At 36.2% G+C, this 16792-nt stretch overlaps 1 protein-coding gene and 1 pseudogene across 3 annotated transcripts in view; one reads left to right on the forward strand and one right to left on the reverse strand.

Annotated features, from left to right (window-relative positions):
* Positions 1–6340, forward strand: part of LOC106879132 (inhibitor of Bruton tyrosine kinase) — an 82856-nt gene extending 76516 nt beyond the window's left edge. For both annotated transcript variants that reach the window (XM_089342137.1, XM_089342138.1), the window contains exon 24: positions 3390–6340. In XM_089342137.1, coding sequence (XP_089198263.1) covers positions 3390–3521 — 132 coding nt within the window. In that variant the 3' untranslated portion in view covers positions 3522–6340. The remainder of the gene's footprint in view (positions 1–3389) is intronic.
* Positions 6341–7189: 849 nt separating this feature from the next.
* LOC106879129 (stress-induced-phosphoprotein 1 pseudogene) lies at positions 7190–15632 on the reverse strand (annotated as a pseudogene). Its single transcript, XR_016238314.1, has one exon. The product of XR_016238314.1 is annotated as a stress-induced-phosphoprotein 1 pseudogene (transcript).
* Between the last annotated feature and the right edge of the window lie 1160 nt (positions 15633–16792).

Consider the following 16792-nt stretch of genomic DNA (forward strand, 5'->3'; position numbering starts at 1 on the left):
CATGGTGGAGCACTACCTTGAATAATTTTTAGTTGTACAAATTGATCTTAGTATTCTTATAAGCCTTGTACTTATTCTATCACTCTCTAAGTTACAGGGACATATACAAACCAACACTGATTGTCAAGCAGTGATTGGGGATAAACAAAGACACACACACACACACACACACACACACACTCACATACAATAGGCTTCTTTCTGTTTCCGTCTATCAAATCCATTCACAAGGCTTTGGTTGGCCCAAGCTATAGTAGAAGACACTTTCCCAAGGTACCATGCAGGGAAACTGAACCTGGAACCATGTACTTGGGAAACAAACTTCTTACCACACAGCCCCATGTAAATTATTTGACAAATGTTGATGTGCACTGAAACATCATCATCATTTAATGTCTGCTTTTCCATTCTTGCATGGGAGTAAGACAGAATTTGTTGAGGCAGATTTTCTACAACCAGATGCCCTTCTTGTTGCTAACCTTCACCTGTTTCCAAGTAAGGTAATATTTCCCTGTGGCCAGACATGTTTTCTACAGAAGATTAGAAATGAACGTCAATTGTAGGACAGTGACTGATCATTTATAATTATCACATGATGCCATGACAAGGGTACACACAAATAGAAACACATGCACAATGTGTATGTATTGCCCCGGGATTGGCTCTTGTGCGGGTGGTACAATAAAATACACCATTTTGAGCATGGTCGTTTGCCAGTACCGCCTGACTGGCCTTCGTGCGGGTGACACGTAAAAGCACCCACTACACTCTCTGAGTGGTTGGCGTTAGGAAGGGCATCCAGCTGTAGAAACTCTGCCAAATCAGATTGGAGCCTGGTGTAGCCATCTGGTTTCACCAGTCCTCAGTCAAATCGTCCAACCCATGCTAGCATGGAAAGCGGACGTTAAACGATGATGATGATGATGAAGATATATATATATATATATATATATATATATATAAGAGGGAACAGTGAAAATGTCTGTGAAGAAATGAGAATTTTATTGAAAGACTAAATCAAATAAAAACCTGATAAGCAATGTTCTTTCTCATTTTTAGAAGTTGATGCACACAAAATCATATGTTGCCTCAGACAAATATGCAAATGCATGTAAACACTCATTGTAATTCTTTCAAGAGAATTCTCATTTCTTCAAAGAAAGGTCATTCTTCAGACATTACAACTCACTATTCTTCATGGCATAAAAGCCCAGCTTATTTTTCAAATTTTATCAGCTTTTATCAGCACATTGAAAATAATGATTTATTTTATCAGTTGGCAGATATAAGCACCAATCAGCAAACTATTTGTTAAAATTATAAGCAAAGGCCAATGGCTTGTTTAGGCTCAAAGGCCTGGGTATGTCTGGTGAGACATGATATGCTGAAACGACTGTGTTCCAGAATCCCTTGCACCAAGAAACAGAGCATGTTACAAACACACTGTCGTCATAAAAGGGAGAACTTTTTCTCCTATGACATATACAATAGTCAGTTGTATATCTTGTGCTTGAATCTGCTTGGACATATTAAGAATAAATATGCAATTATTATTTTTTTAATATTGTTTTTTACTTTTGTTTTCATTTCATGCTTATGCAGACCATTGCTGTTTTCCTGGGACTTTTGTTCTTTCAATTTTACTGTAATTGGTAACTCTTTTGATACCAACTCACTTGCGACTGCCTCTGGTCCTTATTTAAAAATATTCATATTCAAATTAAATCTTCATATAGTTTTATGTAAGAATTTTTTACTAGGTTCCAAACATAGAAGTTTACTAAACTAATCCAAATTCATTCCCCAAATTAATTGAAATATACAGTCCAATCCATGCCAGCATTGAAAATGGACATTAAATGGAGAGGAAGAGGAGAAACAGAATGATGATGGTGGTGGTGGTGGTGGCGGCAGCACCTTCTTTCATTTTCCATCAACCAAATCCACTCACAAGTCTTTGGTCAACTTAAAGTTACAATGGAAGACACTTGCCCAGGGTGCCATGCAGTGGGACTGAACCCAAGACTTCATGATTGGGAAGCAAACTTCTCAACCACACATCCACATCTGCACCAAGGATGCTTTATACTGAATGTATAATTATTAATTAATAATCCATTCAGTGTAATAAATGTTATTAACTTAGCAATTATATAAAAAAAAAAGACCTTTTATGTATATATTAGTTTCTGTTGTCCACTAGTTGTAAAACATGTGTGAACATACAGATGCACCCTGCATAGAAGAGGGTGCAGTGAAGATGAGTGTTGACATTTCAGGCAAAGCTGTTCTGGAAAGAAATGTAAATTATATTGGAATGCTGTAGATCAAATAAAACGTGTCTGTGTGCCATGAAGCAAGATAAACAATGTTCCTTCTGATATTTAGTAGTTGGTGCTCACGAAACCTTATCTAAGAAGTTCTGTAAAATAAAGGATAATAACTGCTGCCCTTTCTGACCCAATGATAAAAATAAATAAATCTAAATTCTCTCCTACCCTTCTGAACCTTTATAGATTTCGATTTTGGAGTTATTCCCCCTGTCTTTGAAAACACTTAATCACTAATGCTATCAAGGTCTTTTTTTCTTTATATTTTTGTTGGATCTATTTTAAAACGGGGGCCACATTTTTCATTAATGTTTTACGTAGTGTTTTTGGTACCGAAAGACTTTCAAACTTTGTATACTTATCTATTTTGTGTTATAGAACAGAAAAATATTTTTGTATTCGAATTTATTTCATGTAAAAAATTGTCTTATTTCGATAATTTCAACCAATCACTGACAAGTATTCAGTTGTTTACATTTACCCCTTTGGCTGATTAAGCGATGTAAAGGGTTAATTGTTTCAGAATCGTTTGTTTATGTAGTCGGCACTTAATGTATATCGGCTGAATGGACGTCAGTGATTGGTTGAAATTACAGAAATACGACAACTTTAACATGGAATAATTTATAGATTTCTTTTTTTTTTAAGAAGACTAAGAGAAAAAGATGTTTTATATGACACATTCTACCAGTGTTCCAAGTTTCAAAGTGTTTCGTTAATGAAAAATGTGGCCCCCGTTTTAAAAAACATCCTTTTTATTTTCTTACTTGTTTCCTTTGTTTTCTACTTGTTTCAGTCATTGGACTGCAGCCATGCTGGGGCACCACTTTGCAGGGTTAAGTTGAACAATTCTATATCAAGCACTTAATTTTTTTTAAGTCTGATATTTAGTTGTGTTTCTTTCTATTCTTATTTTGAATCCTACCAAGGTGGCCTCAGTTATATAAGTACCCAGCAAGAAATGGTGGTTGGTTCTAATAATAGACTGTATCCATTCTTCTAAAATGTGAGTGTGTACATGCAGAAAATTAATGTATGTTGGATTTGTCTATTTTGCAGATTGAAGAGAAAGCAATAACAGACCTCATGGCATACTACATAGACCAGGTATCTTTTGACGAAACCATCAGCATCGAGAGGGAATATGTCCATATAGAACAGCCATTGTGGAATGTAAACCGCAAACTCTGATATAACGAGACTCTTCTTTCCTGCCCTCCTCACTCATAGCTATTAGCTGTGAGAAATATAAACTACATGTGTGTGTGTACGTATGTATGTGTGTGTATTGATAAACCATGTGTGCAATGACAAAATAAGACAACCTCAATATTGTTGGTAATTGAAGACTAAATTTATTAAATGACGCAAGTAAGCATTCTACATCTGTGTCATTTTATATATATGATGTTATATTAGCTATAATCAACACTAATCCTTCATGACAAAGTATAGTAGGGATATCAACTTCAAAATGAACCTGGATCAAGTAAAGTGTATAAAAGTGCAACATATGCTTTTCATTTTTACTTATGAGATGAGTTGCTGCCATTAAATTAGCTAAAGGCTTAGCAAAAATGTTAATGACTATATATATATTTATTTATGTGTGTGTATGTGTAAATAAGACAACCTCAATATTGTTGGTAATTGAAGACTAAATTTATTAAATATATGTATAGTGCCAGTGGAGCGCTAACAGCACCGTCCGAGCGTGATCCAGAGTGACTGTCTGGCTTCCGTGCCAGTGGCACATAAAAAGCACCATTTGAGCATGATTGTTACCAGCGTCGCGTTACTGGCACTTGTACTGGTGGCATGTGAAAAATCATTCAAGCGAGGTCGTTGCCAGTGCCACTGGACTGGCTCCTGTGCAGGTGGCACGTAAAAAACACCATTTGAGTGTGGCCGTTGCCAGTACCGACTGACTGATTCTCGTGCCGGTGGCACGTAAAAGCACCCACTACACTCTCAGAGTGGTTGGTGTTAGGAAGGGCATCCAGCTGTAGAAACTCTGCCAGATCAGATTGGCGTCTGGTGCAGCCATCTGGTTTGCCAGTCCTCTGTCAAATCGTCCAACGATGATGATGATGTTGATGATGTTGATGTATATATGAGATTAAATAAATGACAAGAGAACAGGAATTATGTAATCATCTTCGTTAGCTTACAACTGTTTCTGCATTTTATAGCAGAAACAGCTGTAAGCTGATGAAGCTGTTCTTTTGTCATTTATTCAATTTCATATTACACACTGGACTTGCATTACACTTCATTTTGAAGCATATGTATATTGAGTTCTAACACTAGATTATTAATATTGCTATACCTAAGTAAAACCTTAAAACATATTTTTTCCTATAGTTTCAGCTGAGAGCTGCGGCCATGCTGATGCACCACCGTTTACATATTTATATATATATGTATATATAATATATGTATGTAACTCTTTAGACTAATGGGTATACATCAATTGGTGTGTTGAGTAAAGCATGTTCACAGTTTGTATTGCCTGGGGTCATCCACGGTTGGGGTATATATCTGCTGAATCTACATCAGGAAGTCCACAGTGTTAGCTGAGATAATGATAACTGATGAAGGAAGCAGAGGATAGATTTAGCAGGAGCCTTTATTCAGTTCAATGATTGTTTTGACTCATCCTGAAACTGTCTGTTATGGGTTGGATTTTGTGCATCTAATTGTGTTGCATCAATCTATGCAGTTTGTATCTCATCAGGTATATTTAGCGGGACATCCCCTTCTTTATGTATTCATATGCATATACATAGGAGAAATTACAATAAACACAAGTCTGTATCATTTGTTCCTGTGTACATGTGACCATTGTGGTTGTTTGAAGCTCTGCATTGGATATTCTAAATGCAATTTGATGTTTAACCACAATGGACCTTTCTAACTAAATTCAATAAAGTGTTCCCCAGTGATCCGTTGTGGTTAAGTATCTTGAAACATCAAATGCAGAGTTCCAAACAACACAAGGGTGAAATGTATGTAGGAATAGATTATATAAGCTTGTGCTTATTATAATTTCTTCTACATTTGCTCTGTATGTCACAACTAGCATACTGCTAAGTATGTTAGTAGCTTAACCACTATACTGGAAGCAGACTGGATGATGGTAATCTGCATGAAGCTCTAAACTTAATGGTAACTGTCTTACATCTATTTCTACACACAAGATACACTATGTATATACATAGACGTGTGTGTATATTTTGCCAAAGAATTGTTTTAAAATGTACTACTTTTATTATGTTTTAAATTTACCTTCCACCATACAGATGTAACATTTGCCCTTAATATCTAAGGAAAGCGTTTGAAATAGCATCTGATTTAATCCTCCATTCTCATTAAATGTTGAATCTAACATGGCAAAATTTTCTTAGACTTTATAAATAAACAATTCCCTGTTAACCAGCATTACAAAACAAAATTTTTACAGAAATGACATAAAGGAAGTTATTGTTGCATTGTCAATAGGAAAAACTAAACGACATGTAACAGAACTAAATCAACAAAAGTAAATTGCACACTCTTTAAGCTTGTCATGAAATACTAAAGCAATGATATATGGATCAAAGATTTCTTCTGAAAAAATTAAACCCAGAGACAGAGCATAAAAATTACACTGAAACACTGATGGATACATTTAAAATATGATAATGTCACAGTACAGAAAAATAGAAAAATATTTTTTCTTCAGTAATTAACAATTTCTGTAAGTATTTAAATATCTTAAGAAGGTAATTCATCTTGATTAATGAATAAGTAAAAACAGAATTACTATACTCCCTTACACTGTTTTCTTGATGCAGCTGCAGGCAGAAGTTGATATCCCTATTTTACTTTGAATTGTTGGTGCTAAAACCATTCTTGGTTGTTCATTTGATGACTGCTGCCAGAAGACACCTCTTCTGCTGTATGAGACTACAATTAATGTTGACCATAATTATTATAACAAAATAAATATATCACCTTTCTATACATAATTGAGTTCACTTGTTTATGACAATACATTATATATGTATATATATATATTATATATATATATATATATATATTATATATATATATATATATATATATATATATATATATATACATACATGCATACATACATACACACACATTATATATATATATATATATATATATATATATACGAATTTGTGTGTCTGTGTGTAAACAATAAAACTACTTGTTTTAATTGTAAATGTTACTTGTGGTTGAGTGTTTGCCTAAGTATGTGTCTTTGCGTACACACATTACTGTATATGTATGTGTACTCGTGGTTGTTTATATATTTCTTCCCCCTTGTACACTCTTACAAACCCCCACCCACACACCCTTCTAGCGTCTCTGTCCCCAATCACTACTACTCACTTTGTACCCTGAAGTGCTACCTGAATACCTCATCACCACTACATTTCTCTTTGGAGATATTACGGATTCATTCTCACTCTCTCCCTTAAATATGAGTAACCTGATATACCTCCTCCTCTTCAACAAGCTCTAGCTCTACCCTAACCTCTCTTCTCTTACACTTTAACCCCCATAAGGATGCACTCCCACCCCCCTTCTCAGGATTTGCAGACTTGCAAGCTGCATGGTGGGTGATCTCAACAGTGTTGGTGACATGAAAGAAGGACCCAGTACGTACTGTAAAGTGGTTGGTGTTAGGAAGGGCTTCCAGTTGTAGAAATCATAGCAAGACAAACACTGGAACATGGTGTAGTCTTTAGACCCATGGAATCCTTGTCAAACTGTCCAGAATGGAACATGGATGTTAAATGATAAAGATGATGATGATGATGATGATAACTGTATTTGCTGGCATATAAGATACACTTTTTATTTTTATTTTTAAATGTATTCAAAAATGTCCTTGCATCTAACATGACCATTTTACAGATTGGAAACCAAGCATCATAGGCTACAAATCTGGGTGAGCATAAGTCTGCAAGGTACAATAACTGTTACTTCTAATAATATATCAAAAGCAAGCAAATATATATCATAGTCTGTTAGCACAGACTTACAAAAAATTGCTTATATTACATCAGCTGTTATGTGGGGGAAGCCACATCATCTCATTGTACCTCCTTTCAGCATACATAACTCACACCTGCATAATTTAATGGCTTCATTACCTTAATCTTTTACTCGTTTCAGTCATTAGACTGTGACCATGCTGGGGCACCACCTTGAAGAAGCTTAGTTGAACGAATCAACCCCAGTACTTTTTTTCTTAAGCCTGGTACTTATTCTGTCAGTCTCTTTTGCCAAACTGCTAGGTTACGGGGACGTAAACACACACCAACACTGTTTGTCAAGCAGTGATAGGCGGGGGGGGGGGGGAACTCAGACACAAAGACACACACGACAGACTTCTTTCAGTTTCTGTCTACCAAATCCACTCTAAAGATTCAAGGCTATTGTGCAAGACACTTACTTGCCCAGGTGTTATGCAGTGGGACTGGCCCCAGAACCATGTGGTTGAGAAGCAAACTGCCATACAACCACACCTAAGAAACTACCATACAACCACACCTAAGAAACAATTTTTTAATTTTCTGAATTAAAAATTCTCCTAGAAAGCTAAAAAGCCATGAGTGGATGGCAACAAAACCATAGTGATAATGTGACAACCCTGATATCCAATCATGGTTACACAAAATATTGCAGCCAGAAATACAATTTTTACAGCCTGTTTGGCAATTCTCTTGACCAAAATATGAACAACTATGCAAGTGATCTGAAAGAAGTTAAACTTGAAATATGGTAATCATATAATGTAGTTTACTCTTTTACCTGTTTCAGTCATTTGACTGTGGCCATGCTGAAGCACCTCCTTTAGTCGAGCAAAGCAACCCCAGGACTTATTCTTTGGAAGCCTAGTACTTATTCTATCGGTCTCTTTTGCCAAACCGCTAAGTTATGGGGACCTAGACACACCAGCATCGGTTGTCAAGCAATGTTGGGGGGACAAACACAGACACACATACAAACACACGCACATACATATATAAATAAATATATACGACGGGCTTCTTTCAGTTTCTGTCTACCAAATCCACTCACAAGGCTTTGGTCGGCCTGAGGCTACAGTAGAAGACACTTGCCCAAGGTGCCACGCAGTGGGACTGAACCCAGGACCATGTGGTTTGTAAGCAAGCTACCTACCACACAGCCACTCCTATGATAAATTTATTGTTTCATACTTTATTCCAACACACTATCAAAATAAGTCATATATTTTCCCCTAACAAAACCAATTCAAAATATCTTTCGGTATGTGTATGATGAAACATACTAAATTTGTCTTTTTCCACAAAATATACTTGTAAAATATGAGTGCATCTTATTCATTAGCATTTGTTTTTGTCTGTATGTTTGTGTGTGTATGCATGCATACATTTGTTTGTGGCTATTTATATGTAGATCTGTTTATTGTTGTGCTAAATTAAGTTTAAGCAACATCTTCTCGTCTCTCTTTCCATATTTTATTTCATTTTTGTTCCTGATGAAGGACAGGTGTCTGAATCATTGAATTTTCCTCTCTTCTTTTCTGCGTAAAAATTATTTTGCATGTATTCTTGTTTGTTGTCTTTTATTTCTGAAACATTTTTTCAGATATGTTTATTTACCTATATGTTTGTGCATATTTTTATATATGTATAGGTGCAAGCATGGCTGTGTGATTAAGAAGTTTGCTTTGAGTTCAATTACATGATATTTGAGTTCAATTGCATGATATTCAGCAAGTGTCATCTACAACAGCTTCTTGCTGAGAAATGTCTTGTGAATGAAATTTGGTTGATGAAAATTCAATTCTGTGACAGGAAGAGCATCATGCTTTAAAATTCAACATGAAATTGTTCCCAATCAACACATACAAACACAAGAAAACAGTCATTGAATGAATGAAAGAATAATTGCCAATATTGTCAGAGTATAGGAGAAAATACTTTGTGATATTTTGTTCTGATTCTTTATGCTCTGAGTTCAAATTCTATTAAGGTCAACTTTGATGTTCATCCCTTCAGGGTTGATAAAATAAAGTAGCAGTCTCAAGCAGTGGATTGGAAGGATTGTTTGAATGTGGGATGAGATGCCTAGTGGTATTTTGTCCAGCTTTTTGTGTTCTGAGTTCTTGGTTGGTAAAGTTACTCCTTCATCTGGTCCTTGGGTGCTTCAAGTAGAGTCTAATGCAAGCGTTCAGCCCATGTCTCCAATTTGGGGATAACATGCTCCTACCAGTCTCACAGAACCACCAGAATAACAGGGATACAATTGTTACCCTCCCCCACCTAACTATAGCTGTAAAAAAAATATTAAAAAAAAAAGACTCAAACAGGTACAGGTGTGACTGTGGTAAGAAGTTTGCATTCTAGCCATGCAGTCTTGGATTCAGTCCCACTGCATAGCACCCTGGGTAAGTATCTTCTACTATAGCCCTGAACTGACCAAAGTGACCCAAACCTTGTGAGTAGATTTGGTGGGCAAAAGCTGAAAGAAGCTGGTTTTTTGTGTGTGTATGTATGCATATACTATGTTTGTGTTTGTCCTTCATCACCAATGTTGGTTTCATTTTGTCCCCATAGCTTAGCAGTTTGGCAAAAGGGACTGATAGCATAAGTACCAGGTTTAAAAAAGTAAGTGCTGGGGTTGATTCATTCAAATAAAAATTTGGCAAGGCAGTGCCTTGTATATATAGATCTGCTGAGCGAGACATGTCGCACGATTTGCAAACAACAGATTGGACTGTGCAGATAGAGAGTGGTAGCCAAGAGATTGGAAAAGGCAACTGAGAAGGGGTCTCTACAGTGATAGGAAGACAAATTAGTAAAATAATTTGGGCCAAGATGGCTGAGAATGGTGCGATCAAGAAAAAATCCTTTAATCTTTTACTTGTTTCAATCCCTTCGCTGAAACTGTTCGCCTTGTGCCTAAATTTGAAACCAGCATTATACAGACTTCAGTATTATATATACATCAATATTATACATGCATCAGTATTATATATCTGTCAACTACTAACTGGAATAAATTAAAACTCATTAAAATTAAATATTTCCAGAAAGGAAATCAAAGAGGTCAGTGGTGGGAGGAGGGGTTTAAATTGAAATTCATTATTTCAGTCATTCGTCTATGGCCATGCTGGGGCACTGCTTTGAAAGGTTTAGCTCAACAAATCAACCCCAGGAATACTTACTTTTAAGCCTGATACTTATTCAAGTGGTTTCGTTTTGCCAAACTACTAGATTACAGAGAGGTAAACAAACCAACTTTGGTTGTCAAGCAGTGATGGGACACAAACTCAAAGGTACACAGTTGTTTACATATCCAAGGTGAACATAAAATCTGGAGACAGGTGAAAATGCTTATTTTCAATAATTCTATTCAACAACATCAATGAATAACACTTTCAACAATGGGTTTATCCAAGACACTGTGTGTTTTATCTTTCATCTTTTTACTTGTTTCAGTCATTAGACTGTGGCCAAGCTGGGGCACCACCTTAAAGAATGTTTAGTCGAATGAACTGACCCCAGAACTTATTCTCTTCTTTAAGCTTGATACTTTTATTTGTCACTTTTGCCAATTTGCTAAGTTACAGGAAACACACCAGCACTGGTTGTCAAGTAGTGGTGGGGGACAAACACACACACATACATATGTATGTATATACAACATGCTTCTTTCAGTGGTGTCTGTCTACCAAATCCACTCACAAGGCTTTAGTCAGCTCAAGACAATTACCCAAAGTTTCATGAAGTGGGACTGAATTAGGAACCATGTGATTGGGAATCAAGCTTGTTACCATACAGTCACATCCTAGAAGAGAGGAAAGTTCTAGAAAGTCAGGAGGCATGAGATGAATATATTTATTTCACCAGTTGATATCCATAAGATTATGATCTCCATTACACTCCTCTGTATTGGTTTACTCTGTGGTTTATAACCTGGTCCACTGGAGAAGCTTTTTTGTGATTACCACTGGATTAGATAAATCCATATATTGCACCTTAAATTTTGATTACACACACACACAAGCACAAAACAAGGTGGAAAAAATAGTACTCAAATACCAAAGGTAGAGTAATATACTTTTTGTTAAAGCTGCAGAAAGTTTTCATCACAACTGTCCAACGAATAGGCTCTCACAGCCTCTTCTACAGCAACTACAATGGCCTCTTCACCTCTGAATTTGCCATATATGTTCCCACCTCTAATTACACAATCTTTAAAATGAAGGACATGTATAATGTGACCATTTGTACATCTGTCTCGGAAAAGGTTTTGAGGCCATGAATAGGATACCTTTCATAATATGCCACTTGCTAGATCAGAGCTAACTAGGTCCAAGTAATACCACCACCATCACCACCGAGCCATTGAGGAAGCATCTGCATGGTTAGTGAATGTGCTATTAATTACAGCTAAATTTCCGCCACATCATACATTACTACATTAGGAAAAGGAAAAGTAGACATGCACAGCTGTGGTTAAAAATTAGGCTTTACAACCATGTGTTTCCAGTTCAACTCTCATTCTTGTCCTAACAGAACATCCAGGATGTGACAACTTGTGAGGAGACTGGTACTTATTTCTCAATTCAGTGGTCTAGAGCAACATGAAATGAAGTGTCTTGCTCAAGGCCATGGTTTACACTCATAAGTCCAACTTCTCAACCATTAGGCCACGCAGTCATGAACAATTGTTGGAGCAACTTTTTCTGTTTTGAAGAACTGGATGTCCTTTCAACATTAATCAGTCAGGCCAGCTGGAGCAGATTAATGTACTTTGTTCAGGGGTCTGACTATATGGTCTAAAGTTTAGTCATGTTACCTTGGTGGCAATAGAACATTAGACAAAATGCTTTGTGGCATTCATTTGTGCTACTCCAAGTTCTAGATTCAAATTCAGCCAAAGCCAACTTTGACTTTCTTGGTTTAATAAAAACCCGTTTCAAATACTGAAGTTGATTTAACTGATTGCTGACCCTCCCTGAACTATGTTAGAAATCATTGTTAACAAGAGTAACATGAACAGTTTGTTGTGGAGGCTATTTTCAGATATCTCTGACTTGGCAATGGGATACCAGTTAAAGATAAATTCTTCAGACACAGAAGCACTATCAATCAAGCCTTTTTGAGATACTTGCAGGATGACAAAATGATTCTGGCGTTCCTTCAGAGTCTGAGTTTTGCTAATTTGTGTAGTTTTGTTGAACAACTGTAGGACAAATCTGGTTTTCAGCTAAGTCCTTCATGAAGATTGCTCTACCAAAATTTTTTGACCAAGAAGGGCAGGCAGCAGTTTTCTTTTGTTTAGCAACCATGGAAAAAGAGATTGGATACTGTACAAGATTGAAAGAACTGAATTAAAATACTGCTCCCTTTGGTCAAGCCATCTAGTTCTTAAAGTTTGACTTGAAGAGGGAGGTACTGCCTTTTATTGAATTTGCAGAAAGGTGGGTGTGAGTGGAGTGAATGGCTTGGAGGTATGAGCTTGTTCTCGTCATGTGCTTGTAGGGCAGACTGCCTGATGCTGGCCAGATTTGAAATTAGAATCTAAAGGTATGTAACAACTGAAATGTACAAATAATATTTATTCCTAACATAGGTTATAAATTTGAACAGTGGATGCAGTTAATGATACTGATGTCTCCAAGAAGGATAAAAGGGAGAGTTGTCTCTGGAATATTTGAACTCACAACTTAAAGGGACACATTAAAATTGAAGGAATTTACAAATGATTTGTAAATGATAATTATTTCATGTATTTTGTTACACAGTGTAGGGTGTGGTAGTTGGTATGACTTCTTTATATACCCATACATTTCCTTCCAGTATTTGACTGGTATATAATGTGATTGATTCCTGAAGAATGGAAAGAAAAGGCTGACTCAGCAGGATTTGAGCCCAGAAAGTCAAGGGATGTAACTAAACATCAACAACTGTATAAATAAAAATAAGAACAAATTTATCATAAATCGGTTACAGTGTTCTATAATTTTCAATTAGAGACCTAAAAACCATGTTTGAAGAGTGGAGTCATATAGTGGTGATAAGTGAGAGATGTTTACTTAAGATTGTGGGGAGAAAGGAAGATGTTATAGTGATATGTGTGAAATACTCCCTGGTCCAGTGATGTGTAAAATATAGCCATACAGCTGCAACAAAGTACTCCTTGATCCGGTGTTGTGTGGAATGTATTTAGTCAGTGCTGATGCAATGTTGTACAATGAAGTACTCCTTGATCAATTGTTATATAGAATCTGTTGATTCACTATAAAGTGCTACAACTCCATCCAATGTTGTAAGGTACTGCTTGAAATAATATTGTGAAGTCCTCGACAATCCCATCTTAGGAAGAATTTCCTTTAATGTGGAGTTCTGAGATATATTTTAATCCAGTAGAATATGCATGTGATACGTGTATCAATCTGGTATTGTAAAATAATCCTTTTAGTTTGGCATTGTGTGGATATTAGCATTCCATAATCCAGTTGTGAGACATGATTTTCACTGATTCTTCTTCTCCAGCTTCTGTCTTCTGAATTTTTGGTATTTTGGTGACAAATACTGTGTTAAACTCACCAAAATATACATGGATAACTCTATTATGGACAAGAGCATGTTTGCTAAACAATCTTTTTCACATTATTTTCTAAAAATATAATCAAACATTTTATGAATATGAACTGAAAATTTCATACAAAATCAGTGAATCCTTACAATAAAAAAGGTGAGGAGAAGAAGGGTCAAAGCAGGGATAAGAAAGAGAAAAAAGGCAAGTGAATTTCCAGGACCTCAAAAAATTGTTACTTTATCTTTCCTTCCCCATTACTGGATCAATAGTGAGTAAACCACATGCAATCAGTTTGTTAATCTTTTTGCGGATTTCTGGATCTTTCATATACATTGCCATAGAGTTTGGATTATTTTGCATGTCATAAAGTATTTTGCTTATTTCTGGTTCACTTAGAATCGCTCTCAATTCAGGGTTTCTCTGTATACGTCTTTGGACAACTTCTGGTGCAGTTGTGTCCAGTCCAGCTTCTTCAGAACTGATCTTGTATCCTTTTAAAGCTTCCTCACAGTTACTGTCAATATCTAAGGCCTTTTCATATTCTAGATGGGCTTTTGAAAAGGCCCTCATCTTCTGAAATAGCTTGCCCTTGATAAGATAGGCTTGAATGTATGTAGGATCAATCCTAGAACAGGATTCTGCATCTTGCAATGATAGTGTATACTCTTGCATCTTCAGGTAGCAGAGAGCTCGGTTGTAATGTTGTCTGACATCGTTAGGACTTCTCTTAATTGCCTCAGTATAATGATTGAGAGCGTTGTTGTAATCTTTCTCTTTGAAACACTGGTTTCCCTTTTGATTTTCTTCTTCAGAAATATCAAAATTGATGTAAGCATTTTTACGTTGTTCTTCTAGGTCCAGTTCCATCTTCTGAGCAATTTTTATCACTGCAGGATTTCTGTCTTCTATAATGGAATAGTCATAAAACTTCAGGGAATTCTCTAAATCGTTCAGTTTTTCATATGCTTTAGCCAAACGGTAATATGTTTTTGCTAAAGTTTTTCTTTCAACTTTATTTTTGGGGTCCAGCTTCAAAGCATTTGTACAGAGTTCTACACATTCCTGGTATTTTCCTTGATCAAGAAACACTGCTGCCTTGTTATTAATTACTGTTATATTATTAGGATCATACTCCAAAGCAATCTCGTAATGTTTCAGGGCTTTGTTAAAATTCTTTGCCTTGTATTCATCATTACCTTTAATTTTTTCTTCTTCACACAATCTGCTCTGTTCTTTGTTATCCATTGTTCAGAGATGAAAGGTTTTCCTCCAAATTAAACAAACTCAAACGAATATAAGAGTCATTGGAAGGTTATTCCAATAAAAATTTACAACTGAAGTCAGTCTGTGAAGAAACATATAATATATTTATCACTTTGAAGACATTAAGTAAAATATTTTGCTTTTAACAGATGAAGATGACTGTTAGTGAGTTGCGTTGAATTTTTGGTGTGAAAAACACCTCAATAACTCCAGCAGAATAATTTAACAACCAATCAACAAAATTATTTCATTCACTAGTTGGTTTATGATATAGCTAGATAGCTAGATAATATAGCTAATATAGCTAATATAGCTAATATAGCTAGATAGCATTAATGACTGCAAACTGCAGCCTGCAGCAGACCGGGGGATCAATGAAACACACAATATGTTGCTATGACAAGGTTAAGTCCACGTAATGAGATTTCTCTAGATTGATGTTGAGTAAAAGAAGGAAATAGGGTTGAGTGTGGGCAGATTAGTGAAATCCACAATTAGGCTAATAGCATTTAATATGCCAGGGATTTAACTTAATTACAATACTTCAATAGTATACACAATTCAGTATTGTACATTATTCACTAATATACATACTTCAATATTATACACACTTCAAAGGCAGCGAGCTGATGGAATTGTTAGTATACTGGGTAAAATGCTCAATGGCGTTTCATCTTAGTTCAAATTTCACCAAAGTCAACTTTGCCTTTCATCCTTTTGAGGTCAACAATAGAGTACCAGTTGAGCATTGGGGTGATTACCACTCTTGGATACCACTCAGTAACTGCACAGACTCACCTGTTGTGTGCGAATCTTGTGACATGTCTGGCCCAGCAGAATTATATATAGTCTGGTGTAGTCTTGGGCCTGGCCAGCTCATGTCAAACTGTCCTACCCATGCCAGCATGAAAAACATACATTAAACGATGGTGATGATGATACACACACACACACACACACCATATTCACACATCTTAATATATCTTTTATCATTTACTTGTTTCAATCATTGGACTGCAGCCATGTTGGGGTCACGCTCTGAAGGGTTTTAGTTGAATGACTCGACCCCCAGTACTATTTTTTAAAGCCTGGTACTTATTCTCTTGGTCTCTTTTGCCGAACTACTAAGCTGTGGGGATGTAAATTGCTGGTCCTGTGTCAAAATTTGAAGCCAATATTATACACACTGCAGTATTATACATACTTCAATAGTATACATACTTTGCCTGTGACTGCGTGGTAAGAAACTCGCTTCCCAACAATATGGTTCTGGGTTCAGTCCCATTGTATGTCACCTTGGGCAAGTGTCTTCTATTATAGCCTTGGACTTACCAAAGCTTTGTCAGTGGATTTGGTAGATGGAAACTGAGAGAAGCCTGTTGTATAGATATGTGTGCATGTGTGCACGAGTGTCTGTGTTTGTTCCCCCAGCACCACCACTCCTTGACAACCAGTGTTGGTGTGTTTATATTCCAATAACTTAGGAGTTTGGCAAAAGAGACCAAAAGATTAAGTACCATGCTTTACCAAAAACATGTACTGGGGTCAATTCATTCAACTAAAAATTCTTCAATGCAGTG

This window comes from Octopus bimaculoides, chromosome 25 (assembly GCF_046866305.1).
Source record: "Octopus bimaculoides isolate indiv1 chromosome 25, ASM4686630v1, whole genome shotgun sequence".
Taxonomy (NCBI): domain Eukaryota; kingdom Metazoa; phylum Mollusca; class Cephalopoda; order Octopoda; family Octopodidae; genus Octopus; species Octopus bimaculoides.